Source organism: Phytophthora sojae (assembly GCF_000149755.1).
Source record: "Phytophthora sojae unplaced genomic scaffold PHYSOscaffold_6, whole genome shotgun sequence".
In the NCBI taxonomy this organism is placed as follows: domain Eukaryota; phylum Oomycota; class Peronosporomycetes; order Peronosporales; family Peronosporaceae; genus Phytophthora; species Phytophthora sojae.
The window spans coordinates 4239330-4257908 of NW_009258120.1; the positions used below are offsets into that span (position 1 = coordinate 4239330).

At 53.7% G+C, this 18579-nt stretch overlaps 10 protein-coding genes across 10 annotated transcripts; 7 read left to right on the top strand and 3 right to left on the bottom strand.

The window, feature by feature from the left end:
- Window positions 1-4059: 4059 nt before the first annotated feature.
- On the top strand, window positions 4060-4617 carry PHYSODRAFT_303477 (hypothetical protein; the record flags this gene model as incomplete). The annotated part of the gene is made up of 3 exons (XM_009533398.1): window positions 4060-4290; window positions 4316-4445; window positions 4484-4617. 3 exons carry the CDS (start codon window positions 4060-4062, stop codon window positions 4615-4617), a joined length of 495 nt encoding a protein of 164 aa, XP_009531693.1.
- Window positions 4618-5347: 730 nt separating this feature from the next.
- On the bottom strand, window positions 5348-5587 carry PHYSODRAFT_389562 (hypothetical protein; the record flags this gene model as incomplete). The annotated part of the gene is made up of 1 exon (XM_009533399.1): window positions 5348-5587. A coding segment is annotated over one exon (240 nt), but the record flags the coding sequence as incomplete, so codon positions are not given.
- Window positions 5588-5987: 400 nt separating this feature from the next.
- On the top strand, window positions 5988-6654 carry PHYSODRAFT_303479 (hypothetical protein; the record flags this gene model as incomplete). Its single annotated transcript, XM_009533400.1, has 2 exons — window positions 5988-6163; window positions 6231-6654. 2 exons carry the CDS (start codon window positions 5988-5990, stop codon window positions 6652-6654), a joined length of 600 nt encoding a protein of 199 aa, XP_009531695.1.
- Window positions 6655-6757: 103 nt separating this feature from the next.
- Window positions 6758-8149, bottom strand: PHYSODRAFT_248690 (hypothetical protein; the record flags this gene model as incomplete). Its single annotated transcript, XM_009533401.1, has 2 exons — window positions 6758-6797; window positions 6822-8149. 2 exons carry the CDS (start codon window positions 8147-8149, stop codon window positions 6758-6760), a joined length of 1368 nt encoding a protein of 455 aa, XP_009531696.1.
- A 684-nt stretch (window positions 8150-8833) lies between these two features.
- Window positions 8834-10276, top strand: PHYSODRAFT_562616 (hypothetical protein; the record flags this gene model as incomplete). The annotated part of the gene is made up of 4 exons (XM_009533402.1): window positions 8834-9163; window positions 9218-9741; window positions 9812-9914; window positions 9989-10276. The coding sequence occupies 4 exons, from the start codon at window positions 8834-8836 to the stop codon at window positions 10175-10177; spliced, it is 1146 nt and encodes a 381-aa protein (XP_009531697.1). The 3' UTR covers window positions 10178-10276.
- A 66-nt stretch (window positions 10277-10342) lies between these two features.
- On the top strand, window positions 10343-10999 carry PHYSODRAFT_514615 (hypothetical protein; the record flags this gene model as incomplete). Its single annotated transcript, XM_009533403.1, has 1 exon — window positions 10343-10999. The coding sequence occupies one exon, from the start codon at window positions 10343-10345 to the stop codon at window positions 10997-10999; it is 657 nt and encodes a 218-aa protein (XP_009531698.1).
- Window positions 11000-11091: 92 nt separating this feature from the next.
- On the top strand, window positions 11092-11580 carry PHYSODRAFT_510442 (hypothetical protein; the record flags this gene model as incomplete). Its single annotated transcript, XM_009533404.1, has 1 exon — window positions 11092-11580. The coding sequence occupies one exon, from the start codon at window positions 11092-11094 to the stop codon at window positions 11578-11580; it is 489 nt and encodes a 162-aa protein (XP_009531699.1).
- Window positions 11581-11818: 238 nt separating this feature from the next.
- Window positions 11819-12094, top strand: PHYSODRAFT_510798 (hypothetical protein; the record flags this gene model as incomplete). The annotated part of the gene is made up of 1 exon (XM_009533405.1): window positions 11819-12094. A coding segment is annotated over one exon (276 nt), but the record flags the coding sequence as incomplete, so codon positions are not given.
- A 334-nt stretch (window positions 12095-12428) lies between these two features.
- Window positions 12429-16256, bottom strand: PHYSODRAFT_335921 (hypothetical protein; the record flags this gene model as incomplete). Its single annotated transcript, XM_009533406.1, has 5 exons — window positions 12429-12892; window positions 12922-13642; window positions 13723-14889; window positions 14929-16038; window positions 16080-16256. 5 exons carry the CDS (start codon window positions 16254-16256, stop codon window positions 12429-12431), a joined length of 3639 nt encoding a protein of 1212 aa, XP_009531701.1.
- Window positions 16257-16645: 389 nt separating this feature from the next.
- On the top strand, window positions 16646-17534 carry PHYSODRAFT_303483 (hypothetical protein; the record flags this gene model as incomplete). The annotated part of the gene is made up of 4 exons (XM_009533407.1): window positions 16646-16714; window positions 16766-16916; window positions 17015-17348; window positions 17480-17534. The coding sequence occupies 4 exons, from the start codon at window positions 16646-16648 to the stop codon at window positions 17532-17534; spliced, it is 609 nt and encodes a 202-aa protein (XP_009531702.1).
- Between the last annotated feature and the right edge of the window lie 1045 nt (window positions 17535-18579).

Genomic DNA, 18579 nt, shown 5'->3' on the forward strand with positions numbered 1-18579 from the left:
CCCCTTTACTAGAGGCAGCGCACTTGAAAAATGCCCCTTGAAATGTCCGGGCCTTTGATCCTGACGCCATGCACTAACCTCCTGCTAAAAGATTTAAATATACTTGCCAAGAATGGAATGTAAGGACATCATAGCACAGTTATCATGCGACCGTTTGTTCCCGTAGTGGAGCAATGATTCTTCGCTTTACTGGGGTGAGCGACTGTTGTCGTTCACCCCACCACGCCAACTCTCCTTTCTACAGTAAAGTACTAACACTACATAGAAGATGGAGATTCAGATAGAGCGCGCATACGCAAACCAGTCTACGCTGTAGCATCGACAAAAAGCATAGCTGCCGGCAGTGGCTTAGTTGCAGGAGATACCGAGTAACTCGCCGATGCCGAAGGTCGAGCCCAGCAGCAATATGGCGCGCGCTGAGCGCCCGCGCAGCAGTGTGGAGCTCCTCCGCACCTCAGCGTCGTAGGTATAAGATCTAGGTATTATCGCCGTTGCAGAGTACGTGGTTGCATTTTGTTGCTGGACTGTAATGATTAGGTAAGAGGGTGTTGGAGGGTCTCGGGAAGCCCATTGGCAACACCGTTACCTGGCTGCCACTACTATGATGTGCGCTCAAGCATAAAAATTACTACATTAAAATGTACATGTAGTACCGTTACGAGCTATTTGTCCCTCTTAGTTTACGTCTGCCAACTTCATCGTAGCTCCGTGCCCTACAACGGCTGCACCTCTTGAGTGGAACAGCTCCACGGACAGCATGCACGCGTTCGTGCAGTCATTATGCCGATATTAAAGCTTGCTGCCAGCGGCCAACTACAGGCACATCGCTTCGTGTGTGAACAAGAGGCTACTTACCCTACCGCACCATGCAACTGCATCGTTTCGGCGCTCAACGTTGCCACCGCGTCCGCGGCAACGCTGCCGCTGTGACCTGAACACTTTTGGCCAATTGTATGGCGCAAACTAGTGTCCGACAAACTGTCTTTTGTTTTGACAGACAATATGCAATGTAGCCACTGGTATACAAAAACCAAGATGTAGTCAAAACGCATTGATCGGAGAACGTAAGACGCTTTGTCTTATGATAGGCATTCTGGGGCTAAGTATCGTCTTACGAAAGAGCATGAATCCCGTTTGCAGTCGAGGAATCCTAACCAGATAGGGAACACATAGTAGATAGGGAACACATAGTCAGTTTAAGAGGGATGTCCAGATAAAAAAAGTGATAGCTTATTGGTTGGCTGACTTCTTCAGTCACAGTGAAAAAGTAAGCGAAAAAAGTCGGCGTTATGTTCTCTGGATTTTAATCCAGAGTTGTTGGGTGAATCCCGAAACCCCAACCAATTTTGAAATGATAGCACCATAATAGATTTATGTTTGCCTTAAACCGACGCAATCATTTCACGACAAAACTGATTCATGCTCTCTCGTAAGACGATACTGGTCCCTAGAGAGCATACCGTAAGACAAAGCGTCTTACGTTTTGCAATCAACGCATTTTGATTACATCTTGATTTTAGTATACCAGTGGCTACATTGTATTTTGTCACTCAAAACGTAAGACAGTTTGTCGGACACCAGTTTGCGCCATATTATTGGTCAAAAGCTCTACTTGACGTGCAGAGCTGCATGTGCATGCTCGGGCCCACTGAACCACGACAGCGGTGCGGATGCAGGCTGTGTTGGTGGCACCTTTGTTCGCCAAGACGACGCAGTTGCATGGCGCGTAGGTCCGTCGACAACAGGATGATATTCTGGCTGCAGCCACGGCGGCCGCGCCAGGCCTTGCGTGAAGCCTTAGCGCTAAGGCTGTTCTGATCTGTTGCTCTTAAAATGCCACGTCCAGAGCTTTTCAGTGCCTGGATGGTAACGAATAGTGTCACGAGGGAAATATTGTAGAAGTTTTCGTACTGTCAGGTTGCAATGTACGTATCATGATGCGGGCAAGCCTTCCTTCAATAACGTGGTCAGTTACGTAGCATAAGAGGCAGCGATTCTAGAGCGCTTATAACCGCGCCAGTCTATTGCTGTCTGTTAAGCTTGAATTTACGTAGTGTTTCCGTTTCGGCTTTGTTGACAAGTTTCTAGAGAGTGCTCGAGTGTACATTCTAGTCGTTTGCTATTCAATGTACGCTCAAGCACAATTCAGTTCTCCGTGTACCAACCGCGTCGTGTCCTCCGAAGGGCATCTCCCTACTTACGCCGACTACGCGGCTTCATGGAAGAGCTCCTCGGACCTCATAAAATATGTATAATACGCACTTTCATTTGAAGGACCTGGCATTTAGTAGGTCGCTAGTTAGGCCAAATAACTGTGATGCACTTCACATTACTACGAAATCGAAAACGAAACAAATACACGTTCATGCTGCCGATTCTGCTCGTCAGCACGGCTATCCGTTACTACGACGGTGACGCAGACGGCCCGGCCAAGGGCATACACGGACAACACCACGCATAATATTAGCCAATCACATGGCTAAATTTGATTTGTCGTCAAACTGTCTTACGAATGCTCGACACAAGTGAATGTTGCTTGTGCTTCAATACACATCGAACATAATGATGGCCATGAAACTCACTCACTCGAGCAACAACCATATGCTCCTGTAATATCACATACCAGAGTATTAAATACTAGAGGTATACTTACCAAAGGAAACGAAGCTACCGTATTCAGAAACCGTAGCAGGATCTTTGCTAAACTGTGGAAGCAAATAGCAGAACGTGATATAAGTGAGATGAATGCCTCATCAGCACACCAATACATACTTTGCTAGCTTGCCCTCATGTAAATATTTGAGCGGCAAGGACGCCGGAAACGCTGCAAGTAAGCTCGCCATCATGGGGCTTTCGCCCAATGACTAGTGTTGGAGGATCTCAATCGCGTTGCTCTGATGAGTTGTATTGTAAATGAACACGCTGCAGTGGAGCCTTCATTACAACCTGTACTATACAGGCCGACGCCCCCCACCCTTCCAATAGATTAAAAATAACCATGATCATGTTTTATATCATTGTGTTAAGCAAATCAGAGTCTCGCGTTAACCCTTTAAATATTAAGATCGACGAGTCGAAACTCAGCGGAACACCACGTCAACTCAATACCATGTTTAATGATACCTTGCTTGGCGTGCTCTCCGGTTTCCTATTGGTAGTGAGTGGTTTACACCTCAAACACCGCGTGATAATCAGTTTGCGCGGAAAGAGGATCACCTACGAGCAATCTAAACGATCGACAAGGCACAACCGGCGAAACTGGGTGGCTTCATTGAGCAAAGAGTCTTTGCCAAAGACGTCGATCAAGAAAGCCGCCACCTACTACAAACGCCAACTGTACGTGCGCTTGATAAAACCTACAATCCCTTTTACTTTATTAAATATATTGAAGACGAAGTTTAGTGAATAACACAAGTGGGGCAATACTGTATCTGTAAACGTTCATCAAAACATCACGACCCATATCAAGCGAGCGGCCCTGTCGACAGCCCAAGTATTGTGCTTTGCATCCAGTATGTAGTGCAATACTTAGTGTTCGCACTTAGCGGTAAATCATAGTGGCCTTGAATGCGAGTTGCTAAGTCGAGTCTCGAACCCGGTTTGGTTCGGAAATGACACTTTCTGAAATTGCCAAAAGGTGCTGGATGTGCTAAATCATGCAGGAGATGGCGTATGCGCACTACTTAGTGCTGATTGACCACCCACGGCTTCAGCAATTCGTACTCGAGTACGATTTAGCAATAAGTCGTGCTCGATAAGTCGTACAAGTTACAGTCCGAAGTACCAAAAGTCTGCAAAGCAATACATGTAAATAAAAAAATGAAAAAAGACTCGAAAATCCAGAGCTTCCCCGTGCAAAGCACGGCTTTGTCCAAGCCTGGTAAAAGTCATCCAACCGACTTTTTCGCTGTAACCTACGGAATATCATACTGCAACATTCTTTTAGAGAGGTTGTTTCCTTGAAAGCTCCGAGTGCGGGTATTTCCTGTTGCCTACCGACTGCGGTGGCGGCCACTACAGCTCGCAGTAGAAGCCGAAGGCGACGCGCACAGCCTCATTATGCCAACCCGGAAGGCTCAAGCAACTAGATCAGGCCTAGTCGGGACGACAAAGCCACCAGCGTCAGCAGGACTACCGGCCTACAACACCGAGTACCAAGAAGAAGGAAACTCGCAAAACAGAGAGTCTTCTGATAATTCACCGTCAAGCTCTGGGACGTCTGGGCTTCGTGAGCCCCCCTTGAAGAGAACGAGAGTCTCACGTCACACACCATCTCCGCAGGAAGAAACCGTACTTGGTGCGATTGCCGTCCCAGCTACGGGCCAAGTTGGCCAAAGCAACTGGGGGCAGAGCCGCCAAGAAGAAGGCCAACAGTCGGCGTAACCAGTCCGACCCGAAAAACTCCACTCGCAAGACCACCAAGGTGAAGACGAAGCCGACGTCGGGTAACACAGTGGACGCAGATGGCGCCGCCACCACATAGCCCAATGCAAAGAAACAAAGATCAAAGAAGTCTACGGCGTCAAAGGCGAAGGTGAAGTCTACGGCGTCAACGGCGAAGGTGAAGGAAGTGCAGAGCATGCAGTGGACAATCCAGCTGACGGCTTTGGCAATTGAAGCGCGTTTCAAGAACAAGCTGATTCTGTCAAAGTTCGCTGAGCAGCTACAACATCTTGTCGGGGAGCACCGTGCCGGCTTTCACCGTCAAGCTCGTGGGCTGCAGCAACGTCCTGCTCGTGTGCGGCATGCCCACGCTCGACGCCTGTAGCAGCAGGAACGTTCCCCTGCAAAGCTTCAGGCAACCGCGCAAACCCAACTCCGCTAGCACTGACCTGTTGGGAGGCAACATACCGCTATTGTGGGCTGTAAGCAACACCGTCTTTAGCCAGAAGTGCGTCTTCTACCTCCACTGCGGCAGTCGTGGCCGCCAGCGTGACGTCTGTCACTCCTGAGCTGACGCTGTCGACGTCCATGACGTCAGGTTCATCGTCGCTCTGCTACGCGCCATTGTGGTGCTGCTCGATACTGCTTTTTCAAAGAAAAAAGTCAGATCTCCCGGGAAAAACAGGTCCCAGACCTACTTCTTTTCAAATGACTTTTAAGTTGGCAAATCTGGCACCTGCTTTTTTATCTTTCGTTTTTTAAAATAAGTCGGCCACCAAAAGTAAGTGTTTTCGATTTGGACATCCCTCTTACTGTTGCGAAAGGGTAAGTGTTCCTGCTCCGGCCATGGAGGCAGTGCAATCACTTTAAGACCTCGAGATCGCCCTTTGATGTACCAGACCGCCATCGCACTGCACAAAGCTATAAGCTTTTCCGGTTCCGATCCACTAACAGACTGCGTGATGTCTCCTTTGCAAGGTAAACCCAGGAATTCTACAAGAGGGCAGTTCTTGGAGGCAGCCTCCAGTATATTCTCGAAATGTCGGCTCGATAGCGGCACACTGGCGAGATTCAGACGCTTTAGTTTAGGCATATACCCGAAGATCGTGGCCCAGTCGATCTCCAACTGCTCCAACTTCCCCGGTCCTGGGACTGCCACAGAAATGTTGTCGACAGGTCCCAGATTTACTCGGAGCGCACGCACAGGCGCACCTTTGGCAGCCACAACTTGGATTTCAGCTGCAGCTTGGGCGGGGGTTGCAGAATCTTGAAGAGAGAACGCCATCGTTTCAGCTAGTAACTTTTTGACATAATCCCGGATCAATGCCGATAAAGACTTGGCAACCAACGCAACTTTCTTCAAGTCGTCGAGCGGCGGCTTGTACCCGCGCATCTCCAATTCCTGGCTGAACCCCGAGATGACGAACTCCAGTATATATGCTAGCAGCAGGCTTGACGGCATTTTGGCAAATGTTGAGCATTTAGCGAAAGAGAATTCTGCGTAGCGATTGATTGACCTGCAATTTGTAGCCATGTATAAGTTGAAGGCACTGAAGTGAGGGTTTCGATTCTGTGCACCTAAGTCGTCACAATTGAATCAAAACATGATGGAGGCGGGGCGGCGCAGCACGGGCATGTCGGCCACGAACCTGCACGTGCTGGACCGGCCGCTGAGCCGCGGCAAGGGCGAGGTGAGCCTCAGCGCCTTCTCCTTCCTCTTCTCCGAGATGGTGCAGTACTTCCAGGGCCGCGTGCAGAACATCTCGGACCTGGAGAACCGGTACGCAGCTTCATCTCCCTCTCATTACCACTGCACTCCCCTCACTCGATCTCCTATATACTCGCAGCCTGGACGGCGCCGGCTTCGGCGTGGGCGTGCGCGTGGTGGAGCTGCTGTGCCACCGCGAGAAGTCCGGGCGGCGCGAGACGCGGCTGCTGGCCATGCTGCAGTTCATCGTGTCCACGTGCTGGAAGGCGCTGTTCGGCAAGGCGGCGGACGCGCTGGAGCGCAGCACGGAGAACGAGGACGAGTACATGATCCACGAGCTCGAGCCGCTCACCAACAAGTTCGTGTCGGTGCCGCCCGACCTCGGCCAGCTGGACTGCGCCGCGTACATCGCCGGCATCGTGCGCGGCATCCTGTGCAGCAGCGGCTTCCTGGCCGAGGTCACGGCGCACACGGTGGAGGTGCCCGGCGGGCAGAGGGACAAGACCGTCTTCCTCGTCAAGTTCGACGAGAGCGTCATCCGCCGCGAGCGCGTGCTCACATAGGCAGGCAGGCAGGCAACAGTAGAGCTGGGTGGAGTCGAGTCGAGATGTTAAATAGACCACGCAGGGTCTTACTTACGAGTGAGTGAGTTACTGAGGGAGGTGTCTAGTGGGACATGCGGATGTCGTCCATGGCGCTGGCGGCGCTGGGCGGCGGCGGCTGCCCCCACGTGGCATAGTCGGCGCGCTCGCTGGCCTTGTACTCGTCCACGAGGTTCTGCACCACCTCGCGCGCGCTGTCGAACTCGTCCAGGTTCTCGGCGAACATGGGTTCTTTGCGGTAGTTCTCGATGAAGGCGCCGTGCTTCTTGAGCCGGTCGTACTGCAGCAGCAGCTTGTGGAACAGCGCGCCGATGCTCGTGTGGTTGGCCAGCATCAACCCGTTCACCTTGTGCGCCGTCTCGACGTACGGCGACTTGCGCGAGAGCGCCACTTGGATGGACGCGGGTCCCCACGGGATGAAGCGCGCGAGCTTGCGCTCGCGGATGCGCTGCAGCGACTTGTGCACTTGGGTCGGGTCCACGTCGCCTTGGATGATGTTGAGGATCGAGATGTAGCAGCCCGTCTTGGTGGACGTGCTGACCATGATGTTCTTGGGCTGCAGCAGACGCCGCATGACGTCCAGCACCGTGGTCTTGCGCACCGCCGACACCTGCGCGTCGATGGTCAGCGGCGTGTAGCCCGTCATCAAGAAGTGGCAGCGCGGGGTCGGAATCAGGGACGCCACGAGGCCGATCAGGTCGTTGTTCATGTATCCAGGGTACCTCAGCGTCGTGGTGCTAGCCGCCATGACTGTAGACACTAGAGAATTCAACTGCGAGACCGTGGGGTTCTCGACACGCAGGCGCTCGACGGCAATCCGGTTCAGCGCCGTGTTGTCCAGCACCACGACCGAGTCGGCGTTGAGCACGAGTCGCTTCATCGTCAGCAGCGAGTTGTAGGGCTGCACCACCACGTCGCTCTGGAAGTCCGACTGGTTGGGGAAGACCGAGTACGTCTGGATGAGCTTCTTGGGGAAGTGGTCGTTGAGGTTCTCGAGCAGGTACGAGCCCATGCCCGAGCCCGTGCCGCCGGCAATGGAGTGGCACAGCACGAAGCCCTCGAGGCTGTCGGAGCCGTCGGCCTCGCGGTCGATCATCTCCATGAGCTGGTCGTGGTGGCTCTCGCCCTGGTGGTACCCGGACGCCCAGTTGTTGCCGGCGCCGCCTCCTTCCTTGGACACGAAGAAGTTCTCCGGGTTGTATAAGTTCCTGAAGGTGGAGGTGCTGATGCTGTTGATGACGCGCGGCTCCAGGTCCATGAGCAGCGCGCGCGGGATGTAGTGCTCGTCGTCCGCCTGGTAGAAGAAGACGTCCTTGCGGTCGTGGCCCGACGTGGCGAAGTCCTGCACGATGCCGTCCGCCGAGATGCCGTGCTCCGCGCACAGCTGCTTCCAGAACTCCATGCCGATCTGGTTGCCGCACTGGCCCGCCTGCAGCGTGATGATCTCGCGCGGCATGGCTTCGAGGACGGGCGGAGGGGGTCGGTGGATACTGCGTGCTGGAAGTTGAAAGGCGGCAACGAAGTGGTCTGTGGCGGGACGTGTATGCGAGGTGTAGATGTATGGTGTGGACCACGTGGACAGTGGTGTTAGTCATTCTGGTGGTGCGCCAATTGCTGCTATCATTGCAAGACCAAGGAGGGCGATATTGTTGTTGCTGCTACTGCTGCTCGCAATGCTCTGTGTAGACCATGCTGCTTTGGCTCGTGAGATGCTGACTCGGCTGCAGGGATGGAGTCAGTTCATGGTTGTTTTGCCGAGGCAAATCGCGTTGATGGAGATGGTATCCGATAGCTATGCGACGCCTTTGCGGAAGTCAATGGAAATGGCCAGCTTTGGCGTCTGCCCAACGCCACAACAACCGCCAATACTCTCGTAAAGCGAGTCAACTGAACTTGCATTACTCCCCAAGTACATACTGTACACTCCCGTGGCGAATGCGCGCGTGGGCGGCGCGTGCTGCGAGTGGCTACAGCGGCCTGTGTCCACTGGCCTTTTTCGGTTCGTGTTGTACTCGGACAGTTTTATCTTGCGTTTCGTATAATCCCCTGTCAAAGCTGATACACACGATCGCTGCCGAAGTCGGAGGCGTCCGACCTCAGTCTCCATTCCGCGATCCAAGCCAAAACAAGCACCACCAGCATGGCCGCCGCCGCCCGCTCCGCCGCCAAGAGGGCGCCCACCGCCATCGCCATGTTCAACATGGGCGGCCCCAGCACGCTGCCGGAGGTGCAGAGCTTCCTCACGAACCTCTTCACGGACCCGGAGCTGATCCCCATGGGCCCCGTGCAGAACTACGTCGGCCCGTACGTGGCCAAGCGCCGCACGCCGCAGATCGTGGACCAGTACGCGCAGATCGGCGGCGGCTCGCCCATCCTCAAGTGGACCAACATCCAGGGCGAGAACATGTGCAAAATCCTCGACGAGATCCGCCCAGAGGTGCGAAGCGGGCTGCGATGGCCCAGCAGCTACGTTAAGGATTGATGCTAATGTTGCACTTGTGTTATTGTTGCTGCTGTGTTGCAGAGCGCGCCGCACAAGCACTACGTGTTCTTCCGCTACGCCAACCCGCTGACGGAGCAGTCGCTCAAGCAGATGAAGGAGGACGGCGTCACGCGCGCCGTGGCCTTCTCGCAGTACCCGCAGTGGTCGTGCACGACCTCGGGCTCGAGCATGAACCACCTGTGGCGCGAGCTGGACCGCCTGGACATGAAGGAGGACTTCCAGTGGTCGCTCATTGACCGCTGGAACACGCACCCGGGCTACATCTCGGCCGTGGCCAACCGCGTCAAGATGGGGCTCGAGCAGTACGCGCCCGAGGACAGGGACAAGGTCATCATCATGTTCTCGGCCCACTCGGTGCCCATGAAGACGGTTTACAAGGGCGACTCATACGTGAACGAGATCGCGGCCACGGCCGAGCGCGTGATGAAGCAGCTCGCGGGCAAGAACATGCACATTCTGAGCTGGCAGTCCAAGGTCGGCTACTTGCCGTGGATGGGGCCCAGCACCAGCGACGTGATCAAGCGCTACGGACAGCAGGGACACAAGTGCGTTGCTTTCTGTGCATGAATTATTATCTATGTGGAGCTGACTTTTGTATCTTTTGCTTGTCCTCAGGCACGTGATGGCTGTGCCCATTGCTTTCACGTCGGACCACATTGAGACGCTGTACGAGATCGACATCGAGTACGGCGAGGAGGCCCAGGCCGCTGGCATCACGGTACGCTCGGTCTGCTGATCTGAGATCGGAAGACTATTTTCTAACAGTTCATGCTCGCTAATGCCTTCAACCAGAACTTCAAGCGCTGCCCGTCGCTGAACGACGAGCCGCTGCTGTTCAAGGCGCAGGCTGAGCTCGTGAAGCAGCACTTGGACACGGAGGAGCTGCACTCGCCCGCATACCCGCTCAACTGCGCTGGCTGCACCAACCCCATGTGCCGCACCATCGTGAACCCTATCAAGCCCTACAAGAAGCTGCTGTAACTCGGTGGCAACGCTACCGCCGTAGACTTTTTGCCTACCAGTTAACCAGCATCTCTCGCAATGCAATTGTGTCATATCATAGACAATCTGAACTCCTTGATTCGTGTCCATCAGTTTCCATTCATTCGGACTTTTGCACCAAAACCAGAATTTCTTCAACCTGCAATGCTGTCGTCACGCGAGCGTCTCCAAGAACGGCAGGGCCAGTACGCCGCCCCGCGCCACGAATACCTGCAGCAGTTGGTGGACGAGTTCCAGCGCTCGCCCGACATCCTCCGCAAGGAGGAAGTCGTGGCCAACCTGGCCAACTTCGCCTACGACCCCATTAACTACAGCTCGCTAGCCCGGCTGCGCATCATGGACCTCTTCCTCGACATCCTAGACGCCGACCAAGAAGACAACAGCCTTACCAACAACAACAGCAACGAGGATGAAGCCAAGCAGCAAGGACCTGCAACTACTGCTTCCACTCGAGCTTCACGGAAGCAAAAGCTGGTGGAATTTGCTCTAGGAGGCATCTGCAACTGCATCCCAGACCCCATACTGCAGCAGCAGTTCATCGACGGAGAGGGCGTCGACATTATGGCTCCCTACATCCTCGAAGCGCAGCTCGACAGCCAGCCAGCAGCTTCGGAGCTCAACGTGGCGGTCTCCGCATTGACCGCCGCGTATTTCCTCCTGGACTCAAGTGCGTTCGCAGATATCACTGCTCAGAGGTTCGTGGCCAAGATGCAGTCCTTACAGCAGCACTCTATCGCCCAGGTCGCCAACACGGCTGCTGCATTCCTCTCACGCTACCAGGAGGTCCTCAAGACTGCATAACTGACGCTATGGTGTCGTACTTAATCGAGTTCAATACATTCCCCAAGTGAATCTTTCGGCTCATAACGGAAAACGCGTCATATCGACCGAAGATGCTGGACGAGGACGCGCTGCAGACGCTGCTGGAGATGTTCAAGTACCTTTTGCTGGGCACGAACGTCTTCCTGTTCCTCACAGCGGCCACGGTCTTCTTCACGGCCTCAGCCTCAGAGACTCCCGCGTCCTCGTCGGGCCCCGCGCAGCTCAAGCGGGCGCTCATTGTGACCGCCCACCCGGACGACGAGAGCATGTTCTTCCTGCCGTTGGTGCACTCGCTGCAGCAGCCTCAAGAGAGCAGCAACGACAAGTGGATCACGCACTTGCTGTGTCTCTCCCGCGGCAACTTCGACGGCTTGGGGGATATTCGAGTGAAGGAGCTCCTGGCGTGCGCCACGTACATCGGCCTGTCGACGGATCATGTCAAAGTACTCGAAGACCCGCAGCTCCAGGACGGTATGAAGAACCAGTGGGATGTGGCGCATATTGCCGCAGTTGTCACGGAGTATATGGAGAAACACAACATCGACGCGGTGAGTAATTAATTCCGTGAAGTTTTCGGATACTTTTCGAGTATTGATGTGACTTTTGTTTTTGCTGTAGGTCTTCACGTTCGATGACTATGGCGTGTCGGGCCATGCGAACCACATTGCCACGCATTATGGAGTGAAGCAAGCGGTCCGTGAGCAGCAGGAGAAGTGCTCTGCAGTTGCTAATGGAGAGGATAACGTTGACTCGAAGATTGAGAAGACGAAGGTGGTTCGTGGGTGGGCGTTGGAGAGTACCAACATCTTGAGAAAGTACGTCGGACTGCTGGATGCGGCGCTGTCGTACTGGCTGGCGCGCCGGAAGGAGGACGAGAAGGAAGAGGAGCGCCAATTCGTGTTTGTCTGCAAACCGAGGTGGAACTACAACGCGATGGCGCTGCACCGGAGTCAGTTTGTGTGGTACCGCCGCCTCTTTGTGGCTTTCTCGCGCTACACTTTCATCAACACCTTCCGCTCGCTGTTGACAGTTGGCAAGGCTGATCTTCCGGCAGAGCAGAAGAAGACGCAGTAACATGATGAAGGGCTGATGAAAAAAGACCATAAAATTCAAGGTCAACTTTTACTTGGGAGATAAAGTTTTTGTGTGTGGACTCGGAATAAATGTTTTGTCGCTGGCCGTTGGGGGATATACACGTACGTCTGGGCGGCCGGGAGAATGATGGACGTCAATTCGTTAATGAACATCTTCCAGTATAATTTCAAAGTAAATAATACCCTAATTGTAAAAAGAAGATGCCGAAAATGAAAAACTGGGTTTCATCATACTTTCTTTTTATGTCCGCGCTGCTCTAACCTGCTACTCGTCATTTGTGGACGCGCAGCCACCACCGCAAGGCGGAGTCGCCTCAAAAATGCTGCTGGCAAACCGACAAGTTGATCGGATGATGCTGCATGAAACCAGCGTACCACGCACACAACACCCGACGGCGGGTATCCAGCCCAGCCGCTGCTGAGTATTCCAAAGTCAACCCCACACAAACTTCCGCACACTTGGCTAGCAGCTTGAAGCGATCGTCGGTTGAAGTATCATCGCCACTCGATTCTTCCTTTACGATATTGTACAGCCAGTCGATGACTTTCTCCACAAACAACTCGGTTCGAGACCTGGGGTTCTGCGTATCACTCGCCTTCGATGCCACAGCCAGCGCAATGTGGCTCACTACCGAAATGATCCCACCCTTGGTCTCCAAAGATCCACGACTAAACAGCTCTTGACACCGTTCGATACTGAAGATCTGCGTGACGACGTCAAGACCGAACACTACTGTGCATATCTCCAGACTCTTGGCCAGCTCGTAGTACTCCGCTGCTGTGACAGTAGCCGAGAGTTTATCGTACAGTGTCTGCACCCATGATCTTGAGAAGCTAGGGTCTGCTCCGTCAGCTCCGGCATCTGGATGGCATCAGCGATGCGATGCAGCATCGTGTGACTCGACTGGTGCAGTAACAGCTCTTGCCTTTCAGCAGCCACGCAAGAGATAGCAGTCAGAGCTTGTAGTAGGGTTTCCTTCAGCATATCTTGGCGCTCGACGCAATGCTGGTCGAAACTACGCTCCAGTATGGCTGGGTAAGTCTCCACCATAATCGCAGCGAAGTAGAGCCCCCTGATGTTCGGGTTGTCCCTAAGAAGATCGAAGAGAAGCACCCGAGATCGACCGAGCTGTCTGGTTGACTGACAAAGGTGCGTGTGTAGCGCGCAGATATGCGCCAAGAACACCTTGTCTTGACTGACGGACACCTGCCGCGCCGAAATTTGTAGTTGAATCTTGCTGGATGTCATGGCGTCACCGATATTCGTTCGCTCCTCCACCAAGAAATCTCGTAAATGCTCTAAGCACTCCTCCACCGTTGACAGACACATCGATCCCGAGGCTGCGTCGCCGATACGCACTAATTTTAACAGCAGCTCATTACAGAGCCAGCTAAGGCCCAGCCTTCGGTCTTGCATCAAACGTCGAGATTGAAGGGCCCGGAAAATCCCTAGCACTCCACGCAGCACGGTCATTGGTGTGACTCCCAGCTCACGGTACGAATCTGCAAGAACGTGGCGCAGTGTTCTCTGCAAATAATAATAAAAACTTAGGCTAGAACTTCGTGTCATACACAAACACACAGACAACGTTCAGTGCAGCTTATCACGTGAGCAAGGTTTGCATCGACAAACTTGGAGCTCTGGTTGACCAGTAGAGCGATGGTGCGCCTCGAGTAGTCTTTATCGGCCTCTTCCCCCTTGGTCAGGGCGATGGATTTCGTGAACCCTGCGAGAAATTTCTTGATCTGCACCTCTTCCTTGGATTCAGGTCGAGCTGCAGGCTTAGTCTCCGTCTTCTTGGCTTCTGTAGTTGCATTTGTAGGCGGATTTGCTGTCCGCCCTTGTGCTGCGTCCACGACTGGTACAGAGGCCCCTCCTCCAACCTTTATCTTCTTCTTGGCGATGGTTTGAGTTCTGCTATATAGGTTTGCTTCTTCTGCTTTCCGGGTCTTTCCAACGATATCGCCTTTCGTCGGGGCAGAAGGCTGCGCGTGAGGTGGAGTCTTGCTACCATGAGAGTCATCTTGCTCAGAGCGTTTGGTAGGCTCTACCATCAAGTTCGACGCAGCATCATGCGAGACAACCGCCGAAGTCGCCCCTGGATCAGTAGATCTACCTTCAGTTCTTTTGCCTTGCTCGGTGGATTCAGCAAGCTCCATCATCGAGCTCACAGCAGGATTGGGAGATACAACCGCCGAAGTTGCGTTTGACTGAGTAGAATCTGCTGCTGCGTCTGTTAGTTCATCCAAGTTGATCCGTGGAGACACAACTGCTGCCTGCTTCGATGGTGATATGCTTGAAGAGTCCGCAATAGATGACGAAGGTTCGATGTCCATAGCTCCGATTGTTTCAGCAGCATTGACGACGTCTTCACCCGCAGCCTTGTTCGCGTTGACAGCGTCTGGGCTACGGGCTTGGACTGGTGTCTGCTGAGACGCAGCATGAACGCTGGGCTTTTCCTCTGACTGGCTAATTGTTTCTGTTGTACCATTCAGCTTCAGAGGCTCGGGGGCCTTTGGCTGGGGATCGACTTCCACTATTGGAGAGTATATCTCTTCTGTGAACGCAGCAACCACTGGCGTTGCTGTGAAGCTGCTGATTTTCAATGTTGCGCTCTTGTCGATGGCAACTCCACCGCGTGCTAAACTCACCTCCTTCTTGTCCACAGTACCAATCATTGGATCATCCGCGTCTTCATCCGAGTCGCTGTCGCTGCTATCGCTTGAATCACTGCCACTGCTGGAGCTGCTGGAGCTGGAACCTGCATCCTCCTTCTTTCCATCAGTCATCTTCCTCCCCTACTGCTCTGACACAGAGTCGGAATCCCAAGCTGCAAATTCGCCGTCCAGCTCGTCGTCGATAGACATCAGTGTCCGCTTGCCGGTGGGCATATTCGCTTCCACTCCGTTCGCTGAACCTGTTTGTTTGGGCTCTTTCGGGTTGCCACGGATGTTTGGTTTCTCTACTTCGTCTTCATCGTCGCTGCTCGTTACCAGATCATCATCAATCGCACTGGAAATCGCCCGATCCATCCCTCTCAGCAGTGAATGCCCACTTCCACTTGCTTTGGCAGCAGAACGGTCACCACCTACATCCGCACCGACCTTGCTAGCTGGAGCTGCTTCAGCTGCCCGTCCTCCACCATCGATTCGGCCTTCATCGTTCTCGTCGTCGTCTTCTTCATCGCTACTGGTCTCCAGGTCTTTGTCAATCTCATTCGCCACAGCCGGATCGAGTCCATCTAGCAACGACACTCCAGCTGGATCACGCTTACCACTACTTCCTGCTTCTCCTTCTCCTTGCTTCCTCTTCTGTCCTTCTCCGCCCTCGTCCTCGTCGCTGCTACTCGCCAGCTCCTTGTCGATCTCATCCAGCACCGTGGGGTTGAAGCCCCCAGCCAATCCAGACCCACACGCTCCACTTTCCTTCGTCTCAACTGAAGTGTCCTCCTTCGCAGTGTCCACCTGTCCCTCTCCGTCGTCCGAGTCACTGAACGCCAACTCGGCGTCCAACGCTGCGCTCGTCTCGTGCGGGAACGCCGCGTCCGACGTCCCCAGCATCGGAAGCTCCAGCTGCAGGGGCTCCGGCGACGTCCACACCGTCCCTGCGTCCTGTCCAGCAGAAGCCACATCCTCCATCAGCACCTGCGTGTCCATCTCCTTCAGGTCGCGCGATAGTTTGGGCACCAACTGGTCCGTCTCGGTCTGCGTGGAGGCGGGCACTTGTCGGTCCCTGCCTCTCTTCCTGGACACACCACTGTCCACCGTCTGCACACCATTGTCCACCAGCGTCTTCTTGTTAACTCGTTGCACGGCACCACTTAACTGCGTCTGACTCGCGCGCGTCAGCGTCTTCCGCTCGTCCGTCTGACTAAAAGCGTCCTTCACGGACCTCTTCGCCTTTCCGGCCGCGCGCTTCAGCTGCTTTTTGGCCCCTCCTGCAGCTCGCGCTGCAGCGCCTCCACGCGCAGGCGGTACTCCTTCAGGCGCGCGGCCGCCTCCTTGAGCTTGGACTTGGTCAGCTGCTTGTACTCGCTGCCCTTGCGCACCTGCCGCTGCAGCCGCGCGATGGTCTCCGCCTGCCGCTCGATGATGTCCGCCTGCGAGAGCTGGCCCGCCGCCGCCGCGACATCGACGTCCATTGACTCGGCCTTGCTCCATGAATTGAGTGGGTGTTGGCTACATAATGTAGTCATGACGGGTACGGTTTCTGTCCCTTTTGTGTAGAAACACATAATGTAGCCGTTCTATGGATGCATCGCCGAGTATACCGTCGAAGTGAGGAATTGTCGATACAGTGACACCCCTCTAAGAGGGATGTCCAAATAAAAAAACACTTACTTTTGGTGGCCGACTTATTTTAAAAAACGAAAGATAAAAAGCAGGTGCCAGATTTGCCAACTTAAAAGTCATTTAAAAAGAAGTAGGTCTGGGACCTGTTTTTCCCGGGAGATCTGACTTTTTTCTTTGAAAAAGCAGTATCGAGCAGCACTACAATGGCGCGTAGCAGAGCGACGATGAACCTGACGTCATGGACGTCGACAGCGTCAGCTCAGGAGTGACAGACGTCACGCTGGCGGCCACGACTGCCGCAGTGGAGGTAGAAGACGCACTTCTGGCTAAAGACGGTGTTGCTTACAGCCCACAATAGCGGTATGTTGCCTCCCAACAGGTCAGTGCTAGCGGAGTTGGGTTTGCGCGGTTGCCTGAAGCTTTGCAGGGGAACGTTCCTGCTGCTACAGGCGTCGAGTGTGGGCATGCCGCACACGAGCAGGACGTTGCTGCAGCCCACGAGCTTGACGGTGAGAGCCGGCACGGTGCTCCCCGACAAGATGTTGTAGCTGCTCAGCGAACTTTGACAGAATCAGCTTGTTCTTGAAACGCGCTTCAATTGCCAAAGCCGTCAGCTGGATTGTCCACTGCATGCTCTGCACTTCCTTCACCTTCGCCGTTGACGCCGTAGACTTCACCTTCGCCTTTGACGCCGTAGACTTCTTTGATCTTTGTTTCTTTGCATTGGGCTATGTGGTGGCGGCGCCATCTGCGTCCACTGTGTTACCCGACGTCGGCTTCGTCTTCACCTTGGTGGTCTTGCGAGTGGAGTTTTTCGGGTCGGACTGGTTACGCCGACTGTTGGCCTTCTTCTTGGCGGCTCTGCCCCCAGTTGCTTTGGCCAACTTGGCCCGTAGCTGGGACGGCAATCGCACCAAGTACGGTTTCTTCCTGCGGAGATGGTGTGTGACGTGAGACTCTCGTTCTCTTCAAGGGGGGCTCACGAAGCCCAGACGTCCCAGAGCTTGACGGTGAATTATCAGAAGACTCTCTGTTTTGCGAGTTTCCTTCTTCTTGGTACTCGGTGTTGTAGGCCGGTAGTCCTGCTGACGCTGGTGGCTTTGTCGTCCCGACTAGGCCTGATCTAGTTGCTTGAGCCTTCCGGGTTGGCATAATGAGGCTGTGCGCGTCGCCTTCGGCTTCTACTGCGAGCTGTAGTGGCCGCCACCGCAGTCGGTAGGCAACAGGAAATACCCGCACTCGGAGCTTTCAAGGAAACAACCTCTCTAAAAGAATGTTGCAGTATGATATTCCGTAGGTTACAGCGAAAAAGTCGGTTGGATGACTTTTACCAGGCTTGGACAAAGCCGTGCTTTGCACGGGGAAGCTCTGGATTTTCGAGTCTTTTTTCATTTTTTTATTTACATGTATTGCTTTGCAGACTTTTGGTAATTCGGACTGTAACTTGTACGACTTATCGAGCACGACTTATTGCTAAATCGTACTCGAGTACGAATTGCTGAAGCCGTGGGTGGTCAATCAGCACTAAGTAGTGCGCATACGCCATCTCCTGCATGATTTAGCACATCCAGCACCTTTTGGCAATTTCAGAAAGTGTCATTTCCGAACCAAACCGGGTTCGAGACTCGACTTAGCAACTCGCATTCAAGGCCACTATGATTTACCGCTAAGTGCGAACACTAAGTATTGCACTACATACTGGATGCAAAGCACAATACTTGGGCTGTCGACAGGGCCGCTCGCTTGATATGGGTCGTGATGTTTTGATGAACGTTTACAGATACAGTATTGCCCCACTTGTGTTATTCACTAAACTTCGTCTTCAATATATTTAATAAAGTAAAAGGGATTGTAGGTTTTATCAAGCGCACGTACAGTTGGCGTTTGTAGTAGGTGGCGGCTTTCTTGATCGACGTCTTTGGCAAAGACTCTTTGCTCAATGAAGCCACCCAGTTTCGCCGGTTGTGCCTTGTCGATCGTTTAGATTGCTCGTAGGTGATCCTCTTTCCGCGCAAACTGATTATCACGCGGTGTTTGAGGTGTAAACCACTCACTACCAATAGGAAACCGGAGAGCACGCCAAGCAAGGTATCATTAAACATGGTATTGAGTTGACGTGGTGTTCCGCTGAGTTTCGACTCGTCGATCTTAATATTTAAAGGGTTAACGCGA